Here is a 20902-nt window from a genome sequence, read left to right as displayed (position 1 = left end):
TCCCTGTCTTTGCCTGCACACAGCTAAGAGCCTGAGCATGGAGAGGGTATCTGGTTTCTGGAAGACACCTCGCCTACTGTTTGGCATGGCTACTCAGGACAGAGTAACTATCATTCAAGAACCATGGGCAGACTAGATCTTAGGAGAAGATGGCTGGAGAAAGAAGCACATATAGAGAATGGATTGGAATTTATTGATGTAAAGTGCAAAAGAGTTACTCCCAGCAATGCTGTTAGAGTGTTAGCAACAGTTCTCTCTCATGTGTTAGATTGGAAAATAACTTCTGTGAGAAAGATTGGGACAGAGTCTTGAACATATTTTAGCCAACCCATAAAATCAGAAGGGTTTCATAATATTGCTTTCCCCTCCAGAACTCCAGAATCCCAAGAAATTGTGCAGAAAAACTAAGTATACCTTTGTGGATGTTGAAACCAGCATAGCAGTGGAATGCTGGCAGAGTAAAATCCTACAATTTTCAGCTATGGAAAAGAACCTAGAGATCACCCAGTCTAAGCTCCTCACTGTACAGATGTGAAACCCAGCAGAGTTTTTTTAACCCAACTTTAGATATTTAGGTACTAGATATTTGTTCTGCAGTCTTGCTTTAGAGTCCATAGTGTTTTACTGGATCAGGTATTGATTCATGGCAATGAAAACATTAAGCGTTTTTCCAGTACACTGGACGCCCACAATCCCTCCCCGGCCCGCCAGGGAGCGCAAACTAAAATTCCTCCTGCAGCCCAGAAGTGTCCCTCCGGGTCTGGGACAGAATTCCGTTAGCAACCAGGAAATTAGCGGAACCTTGAGGCTGAATGCTTGCAGCTGGTACGGTTGCTTTGAGGAAAGAACACTTCCGGTCGGAGAGGCCGTTCCCGCAACTTGTGGTTTGGTCAGCCTCTAGCTCTCGCGTTTCGATTTGCCGCGCTAACGGTGGGAGGCGGGCTTGCGTCGGGGTCACACTCTCCCATTGGTTGCTGTTGCGGCGGCGGTTTGGAGTGAGGGTAGCACGTTGAGCTGGAGGCTGTGCGGAGTGCGGCGGCCCAAAGCCTGGCAACGAGCCCGGTGTCTGGTGGTAATCCGGGATTGAGCCAGGCCTGAGTCCCCGGGGGATGGATCGCGTGTGGAGTGCGTGGTGCGGGAAGTGCGTCAAAGAAAAAGGGTCGCCGCCACTCTGGGCCCAGCGCATCGTGGTCGCCTGGCTCAGTAGGGCCGAGTGGGATCAGGTGACAGTGTATCTGTTCTCTGACGACCATAAATTGCAGCGGTACGCGCTGAACCGCATCACCGTGTGGAGGAGCAGGTAAGGCGGCAGGCTTAGCCCTCCTGCCTGCGTGCTGGTGGTACTTCACCTCTTCCTTTGTAGAATTTCCATAAGGCCTTATTACCCAGTTTTCTCCTAAATGCCTAATGGCCCCCCGCTACGCGTAGTTTGGGCATTGCTTGTCTCCCAGGTGCCCGGGGGAAGGTCGCAGCCAAGCTCGTGCACTAATCCCTTTTGCGGAAAGAAACGGGGTGTGCCTCAACAGCCCTTTTGTCAAGTTTGTGAGCTTTGATCCTTACCTTCTCTCATCTTGGGGTGGGTGCCGATGAGAGGGCACCGCTGTGGCTGAGCCAGCCTTGTCTTAAGGAGTAGCACTCTAGGGTGGATTTCTGATTCGAAATAGAAAGGGGGTGGGGGGAGCTTGCCTGCAAAAGCATGTTTGAATGGAGCGCTTCAGTCCAGTTGGTAAGATTTAGTTGGGAGCAGACAAGGGGCTAATGCCTCCAAGAATAAGGTCTTCTCTGGGTGAAAGAGTTGAGAGTTTTACGGTGAAAGAAAGGAGTGTGTCCACACTTAATTGTTGATTGGCTGTGTAGCAGTTAGATATCCTTTGTATGTCCTAAACCAGCCTCTCATGTCCTGTGTACTATTGGATCCCAGGGACATTACCCTCCCTCTTCCCAGCTTCTTGATTTGTGTCTATCCACACACTCTTGAGCCAGTATATAATTGCAATAACCTACAACCTAGGTTCTGAGATGGAGGGTGGGCCTGTGTAAAGGACCTTTATGATGGTGCTGGACTGTGGCCCTTTAGGTTAGGCAACGAACTCCCCCTGGCAGTGGCTTCTACTGCAGACCTGGTACGCTGTAAGCTCATGGATGTAACTGGTGGCTTGGGCACTGATGAACTTAGACTGCTCTATGGCATGGCATTGGTCAGGTAAGACCTACATGGGTAGGGGTGTGGGGGGGTGGTTTTTTGAGGGGGGGGAGGCGTGGGCTTAGCACATGATAAGCAAAGTTTGGCTTTGGGTTCTACCTGAAGCAAAAAGCCTTGTGTGTCCCTGTGTATGGGTCACCTTATGATTGCTTAATGTGACAGCTTTTGGTACCCCCTGTTAACACACATTCCTCTTTTTTCCTGAGAGCCTTCTCTCTTCCGTTTTTCTTTCCCTCTCTTTGGAATGTTGGGTGGGGGTGGTTCAGACCAAGTGGTCTCTATGGGTCTCTTCCAGCCTTGACAGTTTGATTTACTTTCCCCCTTTTACTCTTTCACCCAGAGGAACTTTTCTACATGGTTCAATGCCCTTGCCCATGATTTAATGTGGATTTTCTAATCCTACCCCTACCTACACCTTTTTTCCATTCTCTCCACGAACACTGAAAGGTTACTGAGTTGTGGAAATGGAGACATGGGCCAGGAGTTCCTGATTTACAAAGCGACTCAGAGTGGTTCTAGCTGTATCATGTACATAGGAAAAAGGTTGCCTCTGAGTTTTCTCATCTGTCAGAGTCTTTGCTTAGCTCATACTGTTTGCCTTGTCTGCCTTGAGGTCCTCCCTAGCTCTTCTTACCTTCTCCATTGTTTAGCTGTGCTCCCCATATCATTTGATGTAGTCCTTTGTTGTAGCATTTATAACATATTATGTTCTAGCATAATATATTATATTATGTCATGATTATTTATCCTAGACTGAACTCTTCAAGGCCAGAGCAGTGTCTTATTCATTTGTATGGCTTCAGTACAGGGCAGAGTCTCAGTAAATGTTAGACTGGATGGAACCATTCCTGCTCTGGTTGACACCAACCATAAGAACAGGACAGAACAGTCATTGGAAAGGTTGTGGAAATGCAAGTTGACAGTAACTCAGCAAGGTGTTTTAAAGCCCCACTGGTTTGAATAAAACAGTTACTTGGGCTATGCCACTTATTTCTCCCCCAAACTCAGGTTTGTGAACCTTATCTCGGAGAGGAAGACAAAGTTTGCCAAGCTCCCTCTCAAGTTCCTGGCTCAGGAGGTGTGTATGATAAAGTGGACTTGCTAAATTCTCTCTTCTCAGGAGGACTCACTAATGGGGCATGGGGTGATATGGATACAGTCAGACTAGCTCATCCCATCACTGTCAGCCAAGCCCAGCAAGAACCCCAGAGCCTCAACTTCTAGCTTGAAAGAAGCAGACCTGCTCCCTTGCTCATGGCTGCTATCTTCAGTGGGCTTGGCCTGCCCAGCTTGCTGGGAGTGGCCCAGGTGAAGCTGAAGCACCCCAATGCACCCCTGAGTGGGGACAGGAAAGAGGTGGCAGTTAAAGTGCCTGCCCTCTGGTTGTTGACAGTCTGAAGGAGGAGACAAACTCAGCCAAGCAGGGTGAAAATGCAAGACATTCCCGCCTTGAGTGAGTATGGGAGGTGTGTAGAGACCCAGATGGCAGACAGGTTCTCAGCCATCAAGAGAAGCTTCCTGGAGGAGGTCTGGGAGAGAAGGAGGAAGGGAGGAAGAGAGGGGAGAGTAAAGGGTACCCTGGGAGAGCAACTGGTACAGACAAGGGCAGAGGGAGGCTGAAGAAGGTGATTGTTAATGCTCATTCACAGGAATCTCTTCATTGGAGGAGGGTAGTTGGTGGTTGGGGGAGGCGAGTGTCTTCTGATTTTCAAGATCACTTCCACAGAGCGTAAAGAGAATCAGGAGACTTGGTTCCTAATCTTGGCTCTGCCACTAAGAACGGAACCTCCTCTCAGGAGCTCAGTTTCTCTATCTGTAAAATGGGGAGAAGCCAGGTTAGTTCATCTCTGTGGCCCTTTCTGCTTTAATATTTTCTAATTTCTGCACTCACACCCTCCCCCATAATCAGGTGAACATTCCGGATTGGATTGTTGAACTTCGCCATGAGTTGACCCACAAGAAAATGCCCCATATAAATGACTGCCGCAGGGGTGAGTCCCCAGGGAGTATACCTATCACAGTTTAGCCCAGAGGCCTGGGCTACGTGGCACTGTGGGGGGAGAGAGAGGGAGGAGGGTCTTCACTTGGGGTCAGAGCTGAGACTAGGCTGAGGTGAGTGAGGCATTTGCCTTGGACACAAACTTTAAGGAGTCTCTGTTCTCCCACTTGCTAGCCCCGTGCCGTTTTTGGCATCCCATCTTCAAGTCTGGTATAGGTTTTTTCTAGGAAATGTGCTGGTGAGTGGGAGGAAGCAAAGAACTCGGGGATAACCCAGAGCAAGAGGGGCTGCTTCTAGATATTTGAGATTTGTGCCTCCTTGGAGCCAAGCCTCTTACCTGGGGCCTCCCCATAATGTTAGCAAGATGAGGCTGGAGGCCTGCTAGGAGCTGCTTGCCTGGGCTGTTACTATGGCGCTGCCTTCCTTCCTCCCCTCCTTTAGGCTGTTACTTTGTCCTGGATTGGCTCCAGAAGACCTACTGGTGCCGCCAACTGGAGAACAGCCTAAGAGAGACCTGGGAGTTGGAGGAGGACAGGGAAGAGACAGATGAAGAAGACCAAGAGGAAGATAAGAACATTGTCGTTGATGACATCACAGAACAGAAACCAGAGCCTAAGGATGAGGAGAAAGGTGCAGAGCTGGATGTTAAGGCTGATGGAGACAGCGAAGGCAACAAAGAGGTTGATCCACATTGGCAAAAGGCTGTGAGACATAAAGAGTTGTATGGTAGGTGTCCTTGATACAGAAAGGGGCCCATGAGCTTGGAAGACTCGGACTTAGGTTGACTCTGGTTATTTCCCTGGCTCAGTATTTCCTCTGGGGTTGTGGTGAGACTTAGCTTAAAAAAATTACTGTCACAAATCATCTTCCTTGAGCTCCATGAGGCAGGAGAGCCAAGAATTCTAGTTCCCAATTTACAACTCAAGAAATGAGGTGAGAGGGCTCAAAATTCCATCAGGAGCAAGGCACAGGGCTGGCTGCTCTATCTGTTTCCCTATTCTGTTTTCAGAAAGAGCCCGAGAACTGCTGGTATCCTATGAAGAGGAGCAGTTTAAGGTAAGAAAGTGCCCTTGACTTGGCCTGTTTTCATCTGCCCCAGCCATTTCTTCCCCCTTGCCAGCTACCTGAGAGAAGTCTTGAGAATGAAATTTAAAGAAAAGTGGCAAAGCTTGGAAAGCTCTTCCAAAACTCTTCTTGGAAAGAGAGAGAGGGGAAGTAGGAAGGAGACAAGAGGAGCAGAGTCCAGTTGGCCGATCCTGCACATCACTGGAAGTTTGTGGATAATCGGTCCCACTGGGTGGTAGGGAACAACAGGGTTTAGGTGGTTGCTTAGACCTGCGGTACTGCAGCTGATCAGCAGATGGCGTCCAGGAACCTTCCTAGATCAGGTGAGCTTGAGGGGTGCTGTTTTAGCAGGAAGGGAGGTAAGCTTAGAAACCATTCACCTCAACCCTTCCTTTTCACAGATGAAGAAATTGAAGCCATGGATGAGTGAAATGACTGGCCCAATGTCACATATGCAGTTAGTGATAGAACCAGGACAAGAACCTGAGTCTCCTGATTCACTTTCTTCCATAACCCATTGCTTCCTTTCACCCCTTGGTCCAAGGGTCTCTGCCCAACTCCAACCAAATGCCCCCATTGGATATCTATGTATTGGATTATCTGGTTATTGACAGCCACAATAACAAGGGAATTTGGAGGGTGGGGAGGGAGGAAGAAGAGAAAGTCTGGAGTTTGAGAGTCAGGATATTTTTAGTTGCAGGACCAATAGGGACATTGTGGGCTCACCTCTGCATACCCTGCTGTATCCCCTGAAGGGACATGCTGAGAGGTCCTATGAGAAGGAATCCTGGAGGGATGGGGGGGTGTTACCTGGCTGAACCAGCCTTCTGATGGGACCCTCTTTGCTGGCAGGTGCTGGAGAAATTTAGGTATTTACCTCAGGCCATTAAGGCGTGGAATAACCTGTCCCCACCTGTAGAATGCATCCTGGCAGAGCTCAAGGGCATTACATGGGAGAACAGGTGTGTAACTAGGTAATCAGGGGCTGCCTACTCTCTAGGGTAGAGCGTAGCAGCCTCACTGAAATTGGTTTTCATATCCCAGCTTGCCAACCTCTGCTGTAGGAAATCCCAGGGATAATCTTGACCCACCACGGGTGACCTTGCATTTCACATGATCCTCTTCCCCAAACCCTGCCAGCTACCAGGTGGGGTTTGCCTACTCTGAGTAACTGAAATGGCCATAGGCAGGAATGTCTACCGTCATCCATCCCCTGGCCAGCTTTGTTCCTGTTTGTCCAGTGGTATGTGGAGCTCTTGGCAACTAGGAAAAGCCTTTAACCTTTTGCTTTTTCACTGCCGATCTTTTGTCCGAGTTTGAGGTAAAAGATATATGGTAGGCACTGCTGGTCTCTTTTGAACTGCTATTAGAGAGGATCAACATCCCCTGGATAATTGTGGTTGAGGAGAGAGAGGAGGGGCCTTCCCAGGGCCTGGATCCTCCAAAGACTAAGTCCCCACTGACCCACCCAGTATGGCCATGAGCCTTATTTTCCCCTCAAAGTAGTACTCAGTTCAGTCAGAGCAGACAGTGTCTATCCATTCCTTTCCTCCCTGGCTCTTTGGGGCTTGCTACCTACATTCAGCTGGAAAGGGCTTTGGGAAGAGGTTGGAAAGAATCTGGGATGGAGCGGAGAGTATAGGAAGGTGGTGTATGTGGCAGAGTGGGCCTGGGTGGGGAGCCTGCAGTGCAGGTTAGGATTGTCCCTGGCGTCTTCTTTATTCCCAGGATACCAGTAGTTCCAAAGGTGTTTTATCAGTGTCTGCCCAGCCTAGGCTTCTTAGCTGTACCCTTCAGTAAAGGGGTGAGTGGTGGCCCCCTCCGTAGCTTGGAAAACTATCCTTGTGCTATACAGTAGCGTCTGCCTGGTCATGCTGAGCAGGCAACTGGCTGACTGTTTTAAGTGCTCTTCCTGCATACTGACCTGAGGAGATGGGAGATGGATGGAAGGACAACTCTTTCCTCCTTGAGCCTGGTAGAGGGAGGGATCTGAGCATGACAACCCTCCAGACATTGAGACACCTTGGGAGCTCTTGTTCCCCCTCAGCCCAATCAGCTAGGAGAGCCTCTCTTAGGGAACTGCTAGCTCTGGAGGAGACAGCTGGATGTTGCTGGTTTTGGTTTAAGCTAGATGGGGATGAGAGATTACCCCTATAGCTTATACTTTTAACCTCTGTATCTTAGTTCTGGGTTCTTGGGGTCCTTAGGAATGAGGATAATATAATATTTGGCCCAGCAATTGAGTCCCCAAAGTTTCTGCTTGTAAGATCTGAAAGAGGGTAACCAGGGAGAAGGGAAGCGGTAGGAGACTGGAGGACTGTCAAGGGAAACAAAGACTAAGCAGGAACTAAAGTCTAAAAGCCCTTGACCCTATAACCTCAGGCATTTAACTCCTTTGTGGGCCTGGGACTTTTCTTCATCTGTGCTTTCGGACTTGTTAAGCCACTACTGCCCTTGTTATGGGCCTTAGATTTGCCTGTGCTAGGTAAATGCTTGTTCAAAACCCACAGATCCCAGTCTTTGGCTCAGCCCCTGACTCAGGGAGGCTGAGGCCTGAGAACCAACTGTCATCTGCCTTCCTTTTCCCCCATGCTGGTTTGGCCATTTGAGTCAAAGGCATTAGCTGCCTTGGGAGTGGGTAGGGGAGTAGAAGAGGGTCTTCTGCCTGTTTCATTTTACTTAATTTAGTGTCCTCTTGCTCCAGGGAGGCTCTGCTAGATGCTTTTCTGGATGACGGCTTTCTCATCCCCACATTTGAACAGTTGGCGGCTTTGCAGTTAGACTATGAAGGTAGGGTCCTGGAGGCTCGATGCAGCCTTAGGGTACTGTGTATCCTGGGCAAGAACACCAGGGGTGGGCTGGGTGGCCCTGGACTGGGAGGTAAGGGCTGTTTACTGCTGTTCCATAGCTACTGGAAGCCCTCTTGGCTGAGCAGAACATGTAGCCCCACTGATAAGTAGTTGTTGGGCTATCCTTAGGTGGCCTGGAATTGGGTGGGGTGAGGTGGGCTGGGGTGGGCTGGGGTGGGGGTGGGGGTCTTAATGCCATTATTGTGCTATGTTAATTGTGATCTAGCCACTTGGTAGAGAGCTAGAACAGCAGAACTGGAAGGGCCTTGTGAGGTCATCTAGTCCAACATCCTCATGTTACAGATGGGCAGACTGAGGTCCAGAGAGGGGAAAGTACTGACCCAAAGTCACACAGTGAGTTATTGACAAAGCCGAAGCTAGAACCAGAACTCTTTTTCTTTTATATTCTATTTTGAGTCAGTTGTTGTTTACCAGATACTAACTGGTTTCTCTCCCCGCTCTTCTACTTTCCTCTTTCCTCCTGTTCTGCGGTGGCAACTCTGTTATTGTTGGTGGGGCCCCCTCTTCTTCTCCCTCTCTCTCCTCCTCTTCCTCTCTTCCTTCTCTCTCTCCCTCTTTCCCTTTCTCGCCTTCTTCCCTCCCTCCTTCCTTCTCTCTCCCTCCCTGCCTCCCCTTTTCCTGTCAATGGGTGTTTCTCACAAACCAGAAAACGTGGACTTGAATGACGTCCTGGTGCCAAGGCCGTTCTCTCAATTCTGGCAGCCCCTGCTCAGGGGCCTCCACTCCCAGACCTTCACACAGGCCCTGCTGGAAAGGATGCTCTCTGAGCTGCCAGCCCTGGGGGACACTGGGATCCGGCCCACCTACATCCTCAGATGGACCATTGAACTGATCGTGGCTAACACCAAAACTGGTGAGGGAGACTAGCCCTAGCCCCAGGGCCTAATGCAGCCCAGGCAAGAGCATCTGCCACTGTGCTCAGCTCTCGACTGAATAGCACCAGGAGGACACATCCCTTGTGAAAGGTTTAGGTCTGCCCGAGAGGGCCCCACAGCAGCAGTGGACAAATCTCCCTTCACATTTTTCTTCTCAGAACCAAGTAAACTGGACTGGGGCAAAGGGTCCTGAATACTTTGAGCAATTGGGAGGTATAGAATGGGGAGTCGGAGTCTGGGGAGACAGGGATGGGCAGAGCCAAGCTTTTCAAGGTGCAAGATTGGGTGGGGGGGATTTCTAGTTCCTTCTCCTCAGGCCCTCTCTTCTCTCTCAGGACGGAACGCCCGCCGGTTTTCTGCAAGCCAGTGGGAAGCGAGGAAGAACTGGAGGCTATTCAACTGCTCTGCCTCCCTTGACTGGCCCCAGGTGGTTGAGTCCTGCTTGGGTTCACCTTGCTGGGCCAGCCCCCAACTCCTTCAGCTGTAAGTCTCTTGAATTCCATTCGGTAAGAGGGTGAGACCCTGCAGGCCTCAGGGCCACACAGCCCTAGAATGGCACAGTTGGACGAGCCCTTGCAAGGACATCTAGTCCTGTCGCCGTCCTACTAACAGATGAGAGAATTGAGTCCCAGAGAGGGTAGGGTATTCTTGCCTAAGATCACAGAGCTTAAGACGTGGCTGAACTGAGTCCAGTATGAAAATGGACAAGGCAACCCCCCTAGAGTGGTTAGCACAGTGGCCTGTACAGAGTAAGTGCACAATAAATGGTAGCTGCTGTTTATTATTGAACCCATTCTTCTGACTTTACGCCCAGTGCTGTCTCTATTATCTTCCCAAAATATACCTCTCATAGGTGCTTAACTACCTTCAGTGGCTCCTTACTGCCTTCCTAATGAGGTCTAGGCTTCTTAGCCTGACATTCAAAGATCTTTCTGATTCTGCCCCAACCTATCATGACAACCATACCTCCTGTGATTCCCCTTTACCCAGTCTACTCTGGGCGCTGTGGTCAAACTGAATATTGTGCTGGTTCCTGTAAATACCTGTGGTTGTCTCCCTTTTTTTCTGTCATTTCCTGACCCTGAGCCACTTCCCTCATACTCATGGAAGGCTTTAGCACCCAATTCTCTTCCTGCTTTCTGGAATGATATCTGTTTCATTTGAGTGACCCATCTGACACTGCAGCTCCTCACCTCCAGTGACCTTCATTCTCCACTACACTCAGCAACCCACTTCCATCACTCAGAGCTATTCCACCTCTGAAAGCTTACATCCCAGCATCCCACTCGGTGACCACCACCTGTTGTCCTACCAGTTCTCACCCTCGCATCCCACAACATCTGCTCTTTGCCTGCCTCCAGACCTCCATCCCTCCATTTCTTACCCGCCTCAATTTTGCTTCCCCTCAATCCTATCTGTGGTTGATCACTTCAACCACCCATCATCAGCATCCTCAGCTCTGCCCATCCCTTGGTGTGTCTGACTTGCAAACCCCCAAGCTAGGAGTGATCCTCCCCACTCTGCTTCTCCCACTCCTCAGCCCGGGTAGCTGAGCTCTGCTGGAGAAAACCACATAGCCCTGCAGATTGCTGCCACTGCAGAGGTATGATTTTTAATCTCAAGCCAGGCCTCAGTTCTGCTTGTCTGAACTTTTACTTGTTTTCTGCCCACTTTCTCTCCTGTTTCCTGACTGTTCTGAAAACCTTACCACTCATCTCAAGCCCCATCCCCCCCTCCCATTTCACCCTAGCTTCCTCAAGCACATGGAGGCCTCCAGCAGGGCCCCCTTGACCTGAGGTCCAGCCCTCATGAACTGATCTTCGGCTACACTCAACGTTGTCGCCAGTCTCAGTATGAGGTGGCCTTGCCCAACCTCAAAGCCTTCCCTCCACTTGTGCTCTCTGCTAGCATCACTGGGGCCTCACCCCAGCCTCTCCTTTGCTCTACTGGCTCTTACTCTTCAACCTGTGAACAGTGCCTGAGTTTTTCTTATCTTTAAACCAAACAACAACAACAACAACACAAGCAAAATCTCCTTTGACCCTGCATCCCTCTGTTGGGTTATCACTAGCTTATCACTCCTTCCTTTCCTATCAAAACATCTCAAAAGAGTAGTCTATACTCAGCAGTCTCAATTTCCTCACTACCTTCTTACTCCTCAAGCTGCTGCAATTTGGCATTCATCCCCAGAGCTGCTTTGACCTAATTACCAAATCCAGTGGGCCCTTGTCCATTGCCTGTCTGCCGCATTGATGCTGTTTACCACTCCCTCCTTCAAATGCCTGTGCTTTTTTACTAGTTCCAGTAAAGTGCCAAAGCTCAAATCTCTTTATCTAGCTCAGGCCTTTCCCCTAAGATTAAACCTCCTGTATTTGACCGCATGCCAGATATCTCCCCTTAGATGGCCTCCAGTCACCTTACTGTGACCAAAAGAGCATGGGTCATCTTACTCCCCACCCCAGCCCCAAAGTGAACTTCTTCCTCTGCTCCCTATCTCACTTGGTGGCAGCACTATCTACTGTGTCATGTTGATTCTCTCAAGTACTTCTCAAATCTGAGATTCGTGTCTATTTCCCCTAGTGTCTCCTTCCCTCTATCAGACTAAGCTTTTCAAGGACAAGGGTTCTGCATTAGCCATCTGTGCCCCAGCACGCCATGCAAGTCCAGGCCCCAAATAAACCTCAGTAAATGCTGAACTGAACTGTACTCTGCTGTCTCATTGCCAGCAGTGCTGTCTTTGGTGGGAGCTGAGTCCAGGCTTGAGGAATAAATGAAGTGGGAGTCTGGATGCTAAGACCGTCTTAGTCCCCTGATCTTTCCCATGGAGTCAGAAAGTCTTTCTTGAACCCTAATGACATTTGGGGCACAGTTGTATCTTATAAGTAACTTATAAGAGAAAAAAGTAGCCTTGTTGACAAAAGACAGCCAGTTCAAGACCTCCAGGAGATGAGACTGAACCAAACAGCCAAATCTCCAGATGTGTATGCTCTAGACTGGAAGTGATATGGATGGGTGGGAAACTGGGAGGAGAACCAAAAAATCCTAGAGGTATTTGAGCAATTCCAGCAAGAGAAAGAATAAAGGAAATTTCAAAATTCTGAAGGAATATGGCATATGTATGTAATGGGGGGAGGGAATGAAAAGAGCAGCATGGAAAGGTTGGATAAGTGGCCTTCAAGGTACTTTCCAATCCTAAGTGCCTACAGAGTGGAAGCTGCTGGTCTTGGAGAAGTCTGGACCACAGAGATCTTCTCCCAACCCAAGCATACCAGCGGGATGCGACACATGCCAGCAGTAACAGCGGCTCACTTGGGTACGATTTCTTGTGCACAGATCCTGCCTTTCGCAGATAATCGGTGAATCTAGTCCTAATCATCCTGTTACACAGATTGGGAAATGGGATTTCCCCAGGTATTAGGCTGCAAGTCAGTAACAAGTCTGCAAGTCAGAGCTGGGGCCAGAAACCAGATTCCAGATATACTGTCCTTACTCCTGTGCTCTTTCTACAGTGTTCCATTAGATTGCACATACAGAACATGACTTTTCTTTTCCCCACAGGAAAAATAAAAGATACCACTGGCAATTAAGTGTCGGACATGGTGCTGTGTTTGTAGAAGCATTTTCATTTAACTTGACACAGCAGTCTTTGGAGGTGGAGATATTATATACTTTTATTTGACAGATAAGAAAGACACCAAGGTTCTGAATAGTGTGAAGTGACTTATCCAAAAGTCATGCAATTTGTTGGTGGTGGGACAGGGATTTGGGCCCAGGGCTTATGAGTCCAAAGTCCACCTTCTTTCCACCAGCCTGACCTGTGACCTTCTCAGTCCCTAGCTGTGACCAGGCAAACCCGAGGAAGGAGATGGATTTTAAGATTCATATCACCCCTGCACCTCAGTGGTCAGACTAGACAGCTTGAGAGAGTGGGTGTGTAATAATAATAAACAGTGGTAATATGGCATCTTGCCAACATAAAGTACCTGGGAATATTTATTATTAATCCTACAAATGGACCACAGTGAGAGGGAAGAGAGTTTCTCTCTGGCTTTTCCTCTTAGTAGTAAGGCTGGAAGCTTTTTGAGAGCTTCCCCCAGCCAGCCAATATCAAGTCAGTTTGAGCCAGTGCCATCTTGGAATGTGAAATTAGCCCTGCAGAGAGGGTCTCCCAGTGGAGTCACTAGCTCCCAGCCCTACCCCCAGCAGCCAGTGACCAGCAACCACACCTATGTGTCTGGTCTGCCTATGGGGCCCAGAGAGAAAACAGCCCGCTGAGCACATGGCCCTTCCTTCTGTGAACAACCCACAATTCAAACTCAATACACTTAGAAGGAAACTATCCATCTGTCCATCCTACCATGCCTCCAGCGGTGACCAGGTGCCTGCTGGGTGCCCAGTTCTATGTGAGGCTCTGCAAGGGGTACTCACCCTCTTCCTCCCCAGGAGCTCTCCTTCCCAACCGCTCTGTGTTTGTTGGTGGTTTTGCTGTTAGCGCCGTCCTTTGTATGCACGATGTCGTCATCTTTAACTCCCCTCTGCCTTCCCCCCTACCATCTGATCACCAAGCCCTGCTCTCTGTCTGTCCTTCATAGCTTCTCTCCCTCCCATCGCTGCTGCCAGTGCCCTAGGTCAGCCCTCACCGACTCTCCCTGACTCCAGGCTGCCCCACCCAGGCCATCCTCCACATGGTCACCATGGTGATCTTCAGAAATGCAGCCTTTACCTGTGCTTGAGCACACGTCAGATGACCCCCTCCACCCAACACACACACACTTAACCTTTGCAGGCTTCTCTTGCTCCCACAGCTGCTCAGCACAGCCCTTCCGCTCGAGCCAGGCTACTCTCACCGCATGCACACAGCCCGGTGTGCTCGCTCTTGTCTCTGCACAAAGCCTTCCCTTGATCTCTCCTGCCCTCCTTGTGCTCTCTGCCTCCCCCCAGCTCCTGTAGTGCCCAGGTCTGCATTGCTCATCTGGCCTCCCGCCCACATTCTGCTTTGTCTTGTCAGCTGCTGCTTTTTTTTTTCTTTTCCTCCATTCCAGGCTGGGCTGTAGTTGTCTCCCAAAAGGGATCACACTTTGTGTTCCATGCAGAAGGAGCACAGCACACTTCCAGGCATATCTTTGGAGCTCAGGATACATTGCTCGGCTAAAGAGAGGGATCTATTCTCATGTCCAGCCCTGCAGGCCTGTTGGCTAGTTTGTGTATTTACATAGCATTTCAGTACAGATTAATAGCTCTCATTTATTGATTGCTTATTATGTGCCAGGCACTGTGCCAGGCATTCTGTTTGAGCTATCTTATTTACTCCTTTCAACAACCCTCTAAGTTAGGTGCCATTATTGTCCTCATTTTACTGAGAGTGGAAGTGAGCCACAGAGATGAATTACGGAGCTCGTTCAGGGTCCATGGCCCTATTGTATCTGTGTTTTGTCTGCTCTACTGCACTGCCTTTCAGAGGCAGGTCTGGAAGCTCAGAGACCAAATTGAAACTGGAGTTTTGGGATATAAAATGACTTGAGATTTTGAATCTTTCTTACTCCATCCCTCTGCTCAGCATCTTCAAAGCCATGGGGCAGGTCCTGCCAGACGAGGAGCAGGAGAAGCTGCTGCGCATCTGTTCCATTTATACCCAGAGTGGAGAAAACAACCTGGTGCAGGAGGGCTCAGAGGCTTCCCCCATTGGGAAGTCTCCATACACACTGGACAGCCTGTACTGGAGCCTCAAACCAGCTGGCTCGAGCTCTGGACCTGAAGGAGAAGCCCAGCAACAGGAGGAACAGGGCAGCCTTAATGATGCCAAGGAAGATGAGAAGAAGAAGCAAGAGGCCTTGGAAGACCAGATGGAAGAGGAGGAGGGAGAGGAGGAGGAAGAGGAAAATGATGACCAGAAGTGGGAGGAGGAGGAGGAAGGTGATGATGATGACGACGACGACGACGACGACGATGATGACGACGACGGCGAAGATGAGGAGGAGGAAGACAGGATGGAAGTGGGGCCTTTCTCTATGGAGGAAGAGTCCCCCACTGCTGAGAATGCCAGGCTCCTGGCCCAGAAAAGAGGAGCTTTAGAGGGCTCTACATGGCAAGTTAGCTCAGGTAAGAAGCCTGATATCCACTTTCTCCCCACATGTATCTTCCCTCTCTGGCTGGCTCTTGAGGCTTCCCTTCACCCTAGAGAAAGGATGGAAAGTAGCAGGAGGTAGCCAGCATGAGGCAAGCCTGGGAGACAGCCTGGTGTGTGGATGACAGCTGGTTTCCCTCCCCCTTAAGATGGAGCATGTGAGCGCCAGGGACCTTAGCACTGTCATGCTGCCAGCTGCCTCATGCAGAGAGCATATTCAGAGAGGTTGGTGTGGGTGTGGGCACTGGGCAGCAAAACACAGAAAGCTAGAGTTAGGTGGTTGATATATGTATGATTCTGCGTGTGTTTTTCATGTGCAGTGATCAGGGCAAGGAGCCAAAGAATAGTGCTTTCTGTGTATATGTGAATGTGTATGGACACGTGGAGGCTGGTTGGTGATAGGACAGGATTTTGCTGTGTGTATGAGAAAGAAGGAACCCAAGAGTATTCAGTCAGTGGAAGTGGAAATGAGATCAGAAGGGGGAGAATAAGGAGCAGTGCAGTTTTTTGGTGAGTATGCAAGTTAGTGAGACAAAGCCAGGAGGGAGCAGGGGGTTGAATGGTAGGTGGAGGAACATGAGTCAGCTCCTGAGGGTGGTTTTTTGAATGCCCTCATTTGGGTTGGGGAGCAGGAACCTTAAGGCAGGGGGACTCCGCAGGAATGAACAGTCTGATGTGTGCACATGGGCATGTGTGTATGTGTACACGCTGGAGGCAGGGGTAGACATGGGGCACAGCCCATGTGATGGAGCCTGGGGCTGGGACTGGGTATGCTGTGGGGTAGGCTTGGTGGGGAACAATAGGGAGAGAAAGGGGAAGCAGTGAAAGAGCTTAGGGGGAAAGTGAAGTCTTTGCCCTTATGGACGTGTGTGTGGAAGGGCTGGGACATAAAGGCCCTGAGTGCTACAGATGGGGGAACATATTTATGTGTGTGTGTGTGTGTGTGTGTGTGTGTGTGTGTGTGTGTGTGTGTGTGTGAATGGGTATTGCTTGCATGTGCTGGACAAACCAAGGCACAGCAACAGAGAAATCTCTTAGAGCAAGGAGGGCTGTGTTTGTAAATATTCAAAGGGAGGGGCAGTGACTCAGGCAGAATTTTGTGTGTGTGTGTGTGTGTGTGTGTGTGAGAGAGAGAGAGAGAGAGAGAGAGAGAGTAGGGGTTGTGAAAAGAGAAAGTGTGAAGTGGGCTGTATGTGCATCTGTGCATACATGCACACATGGTCATATATGTTTTTGGAAGAGGAGGCAGGGTTGCTAAGACCTATGAGGACCAGGAGGCATCTGTATGAGGGAGAGAAGTGGAAACAATAAGAGGTGGGGGGATATGGAAAGGCCTGAAAACAGGCAGTGAAACAGCCATGTTGAGATGGCCTGTGTGGTCTGTGCTATCACTGAGGGGACATGTACAAAGGTATCAGGCTAGAGAGCCAAGGGCAGTGATGTGGACAGGGTTGGGAGTAGGGAGGATGGTCAGGTCAGTGACAGACATGGGGGAATGGTCCCTGTGTACAAAGGTGTCTTCGTATACATAGGGCAATGCAGGGTGTTAAGAGTAACAACTTCCTTCGTGTAAGAGAGCCAGGGATGGGGAGATGGGCAAGCAGAGGTACAGCCCTTCCTGCGGGGGTTCTTTGGGTAACATAAAACCCTAGTCCAGGGTTGATACTTTCCAGAATGCCAGGGGCATAATGACAGGGAGAATTCTTTGGGTACCAGGGAGATGCAGGAGGCCAGAAACTGGATCTACTTGGAGGAGCTCACCAGTGAAGGCTTCGCTTGAAAACACTGGATGCACTAGTGTAAGGATGGGGAAGGGATTTAATATAATACTGTGTGGAGGGTACTTAAGTGATAGGACAGAGTGGGTGGGGAGTGCCTGACATGGTCCATTCCGAAGTGGAGTATGGCAGGGGCGGGGAGGGGTTGTGAATGTGGAAAGGCCTAGGGCATTGAAATCTTTCCCTCTCCCCCTTGTTGTTACTTCCTCTGTATGTGTATACACATATGTGGAGATGCAGGGACGTTAAGATTTCTGGTTTGTGTGCCTGTGCAGGAGAAGTATGAGAGGCAGGGAGTAAAACTGGAAACATTTGTTGAGTGGAGGGTTTGGTCAGTGTGCTTATGTATGTATATTGAGGCATCTATAGGGGGTGGGATATGCAATGAGACAGTCCTTTCCTAGAGAAGGGATGTTCTTTGTGTGCACATCTGGGGCAACAAGACCTTGCAGGGGGCAGGGAGAGCATGATAACTGCTGAGAGAGTGTTCACCCTGAGGTGGTATGTGGGCCTGTATGTATATCTCTCAAGGCAAGGCTACTAAGAAATGATGTGGCACTCAAACATGTTGGGAGGGGGAGGGGTGGTTGTGCATAGATGTGTAGGATATCTAGGTCATTCAGATATGCAGAGGTATCTTTCAGTTTGGGGAGGAGGTGTGGTGGGAATTCAGGGGCATCCAGACTCTCCAGGATATATATATATGCGTGTGTGAAAATAGGGGTGAGGGTGAGCGATTGAGGCAGTGATACAGCCAGGTCTGAAGAAGGTGTCATCTGTATCTGTGTAGGGACATGTTTGGGGAAGTAGGAGAAGAAGAGTGGAGAGGAACAAAAATGTCTACAGTTGTGATAGTTGTGTGCATGGTATGCGGGGGTTGGGGGTGGCTGTGGTGGGGGTGCTGCATGTGAACACATAGGAGGACCATGAAGAGTGTATGGGGGAGTATGGAAGGGACAGGGAATGCTAAGGTGGAGAGGAGAAATGATGAGAAATGATGCAGAGAGGAGTGAGGATGAAGATACACAGCCTGTGCTGAGCAGGCTAAGTAAGGTGGGTGGATGGACAGAGTAGGTGGGCTTGTGCACCCATATGAGAACTAGCTCATCAGCCCTCTCTTGCCTCCTCACTTTGCTCCACAGAAGATGTACGATGGGACACTTTCCCCTTAGGCCGAATGCCAGGTCAGACCGAAGACCCATCAGAGCTTATGCTGGAGAATTATGACACCATGTATCTTTTGGACCAGCCTGTGCTAGACCAGCGGCTGGAACCCCCAACATGCAAGACTGGGTGAGTGCCCATGGCAGCAGGATTTCTCACCCCTTTCTCTGCCTCCCACAGGAGGGAGGGAGGAAGGAAGGGAAGAACATAGAGTGGGGTGGTTGGGGGAGGTAACTGTCCCCAGTCAGGGCCAAAATGAGTGAAATATAAGCTCCAGTCCCTGGCTGGGCCCTTGCCAGGAGTCCCAGCCCCTAGTGTGGGGGACCAGTGCACTGGGGACCAGTGAGGCAGCCACACAGAACTGGCTTGGCATCCCTCTCAGATTGCATCTGGTTTGTGCATGCATGCATGCATGTGTGTGTGTGTTTATGTGTATGTATGTGTGTGTGTGTGTGTGTGTGTGTATTGGGAAGGGAGAGGTCCATAGCTTTCAACAGATTCTCTAAAGGATCCACCACTCCTAAAAAGTCAAGAACGGGTGCTCTAATTAACTTCTTCATGTTCCTGAGGAGAAAACTGAGGCCCAGAAAGGGGAAGAGATTTGTCCAAAGGTGCACAGAGTAATCAGTAGGCCTCCCTGCACTGTCCAGGCATCTTGGTAGCAAGGCCTATGCAGGGCTCCATGCTGTCCCTCGAAACTCACCTCTGGATCACAGGCGTAGGAGCCCTTGGGTCATCAGGAAGGCAGGAACCAAGCAGCCCTTGCTGAGGGGCTCTGCTGGTAACACAGAGGAGCCCGTCCAGAGGGCCTGTACATTCCAGAATGTGGGGCCATTGTGACTGGGACAATCCTGTGAGTACCAGAGAGAGACCTCTGTGGGCCCCTGAAACAGTCTGTCCCTGTGCTGCCTGCCCACTTCATGGGAGATGAGCCCTTCTTCCTCTAGACATTCAGAGAGAGGGCTATGGAACCCAGGGACCCCAGCAACAGGCCAGGCCCAAGGCAGTGTCATGGACTCTCTGCTGTAAGCCGGGGCAGCAGGCCTCTTGGAGAGAAGAGGAGGCAGTGGGGGAAGCCAGGTTGTCTGTAGTTGCGAGTGGGGCCCACATGTCTGAGAGAGAGACCTCCTCTCCCTTGGGTAGGGCTGTCTTGATGAACATCAAGGTATCAAGGGTGAATTGTGGGCAGGTAGAGCTGTTTTATCCAGGAGGAGGCCCAGTCCCACACCCCCTGTAGTAGGGAGACTTCCTCAGCTGGAGCCAGCGTGCCTGCCCCTGCTCCTTGTCTCAGCTCCACCCCGACTTGGCTGTGTGGCCTTGAGCAAGTCCTTTTTCATCTCTGAGCCTCAGTTCCCTTGTCTGTGAGATGGTGAGTGATGGGAGGGGATGGGGCTAGATCATCTCTAAGGGTTTTTTCAGCTGCATTAGTGTAACCGTGGATCTCCCTGAGAGGAAAGATGATGGCTTTGCTCTCAGCTGTCACCCTCATCTACCTGGAAGAACTTTTGACCTGCAGGAAGCAGGGGAAGCAAGAGTGTTCCGAGCAGGGCCAGGGAAGAGGAGGGCAGTCTTCTCCCTAGGTCAGTTCTGCAATCCTGAGATGGGAGCTGGGCCTAGCCCTGCAGCCTAAGCCTGGCCTTGGGCCCCTTAACCTGCTGTTGGGGTGGGAGGGATCCAGCCCAGGGTCCTCTGGGCCCCCAAGATCTAGGGCCTTAGAAGAAAGCCTATTAAGGCAGCCACTTTTAATGCCTTCCTGGGGGTAGGGTGGTACGGGTCTTCCTTTCCTACCTCAACCCAATTAGCTCTGCTTTAATCTGGTTTATGTACTGGGGTTCTATATAAAGTTTCATTTGAAAAATTCCACTCCTTTTCTCCCTCCTCCCTCAACTGAGGGCAGGGCAGAGCCACCCCTGGGGCCCATCTTGAAGTGGTTTCTCAGATGTGTTCCAGTCTCTTTGTAAAGCCAGGCAAGAGGGTGGGCCCTTCCCATAGACACACACATCAAGCACCCTTAGCCCCTCTAGAGCCTAAAGCTGCCTCCTTCCCTGACTGACCTCCCCTCTCCCCTCTCTTTGCAGCACCCTGGGCCTGAGCTGCAGCATTGGCAGTGGCAACTGCAGCAACGGCAGCAATGACAGTGGCAACTTGGACGGCCTTCTCTGGAGCCAGGGCCAGCTGCATGGGCTCAAAAGTGGCCTACAGCTCTTCTGATGCCAGCCCTGGTGCAGGTGTTCATCCAGTGCTACTGGGGCAACAGCCCACTCTCCCCCACTCTGCCAGTGCACCTAATGCTCCATAAAACAAGCTGGGAGACAGCCTGCATCAGCCATATCAGCTCAGCTTTCAAAATCACAGTAGGATTCAAAATCACAGTAGGATTTTGAATATGTTTTGTTTTGCTTTGTTTCATTTTGTTTTTTGTTTTGAAAAACAATAAACAGGCAACTGTTTTGGTGTTTGTGAGATGAGGGATTGTGTGCTTCTTCCTTTATTCTGGGGGCTCCGGAAAAGGTGGGATCATAACAGAGCAGGATCTGGGTCCACTGCCCCTTTTTTGCCTTTTTTTCTGACTCAAACCATTTTCACTCCCCTCATTGGAATGTAGTGTGAGGCCAGCTCACTAGGAAGCATCAGGCCCCAGAAGAGGCATTGTTGGCCATAAAGCCCAGCCAGCATCAGGGGAATCTGCTCAGAACCTCCCTGACAGCTGGAAGACCCAGGTCTTCCTGTTGCTATTCAGCAGGCTTCTGACTCATTTACCTGCCTGCCCTCACTGGGCACCAAACAGCAGTTGAAAGTCAAAGAGAAACCTTTCTTTGTCACC

General features: G+C 50.3%; 1 protein-coding gene across 9 annotated transcripts; it reads left to right on the top strand.

The window, feature by feature from the left end:
• The first annotated feature begins 849 nt into the window (after window positions 1–849).
• LAS1L (LAS1 like ribosome biogenesis factor) lies at window positions 850–20546 on the top strand. 9 transcript variants are annotated; one of them, XM_033412478.2, is made up of 15 exons: window positions 852–1300; window positions 2078–2203; window positions 3212–3281; window positions 4113–4194; window positions 4644–4928; window positions 5212–5258; window positions 6120–6229; window positions 7972–8057; window positions 8420–8470; window positions 8784–8990; window positions 9348–9495; window positions 14570–15111; window positions 18057–18207; window positions 19555–19658; window positions 20157–20546. In XM_033412478.2, the coding sequence occupies exons 1-15, from the start codon at window positions 1110–1112 to the stop codon at window positions 20168–20170; spliced, it is 2214 nt and encodes a 737-aa protein (XP_033268369.1). In that variant the 5' UTR covers window positions 852–1109; the 3' UTR covers window positions 20171–20546. The 9 variants fall into 9 exon arrangements, with proteins under 9 accessions (XP_049560556.1, XP_033268371.1, XP_033268369.1 ...); XM_033412474.2 differs by having other exon boundaries at window positions 19498–19658; XM_033412479.2 differs by having other exon boundaries at window positions 19595–19658; window positions 20157–20292.
• Window positions 20547–20902: the final 356 nt, after the last annotated feature.

The sequence above is a fragment of the Orcinus orca genome, chromosome X (assembly GCF_937001465.1).
Source record: "Orcinus orca chromosome X, mOrcOrc1.1, whole genome shotgun sequence".
NCBI lineage: Eukaryota > Metazoa > Chordata > Mammalia > Artiodactyla > Delphinidae > Orcinus > Orcinus orca.
Note: the sequence above shows the minus strand (reverse complement) of the source record. Positions and strands in the feature narration are given on the sequence as shown.

What these genes read in the sequence shown, in the direction of transcription:
- LAS1L (XM_033412474.2), top strand. Translation starts at nt 1,110, where the DNA reads ATGGATCGCGTGTGGAGTGCGTGGTGCGGGAAGTGCGTCAAAGAAAAA. An exon ending in TCAAGTTCCTGGCTCAGGAG is followed by an intron (nt 3,282 to 4,112) that starts GTGTGTATGATA and finishes CCCCATAATCAG; the next exon opens with GTGAACATTCCGGATTGGAT. An exon ending in CGTGGCTAACACCAAAACTG is followed by an intron (nt 8,991 to 9,347) that starts GTGAGGGAGACT and finishes CTTCTCTCTCAG; the next exon opens with GACGGAACGCCCGCCGGTTT.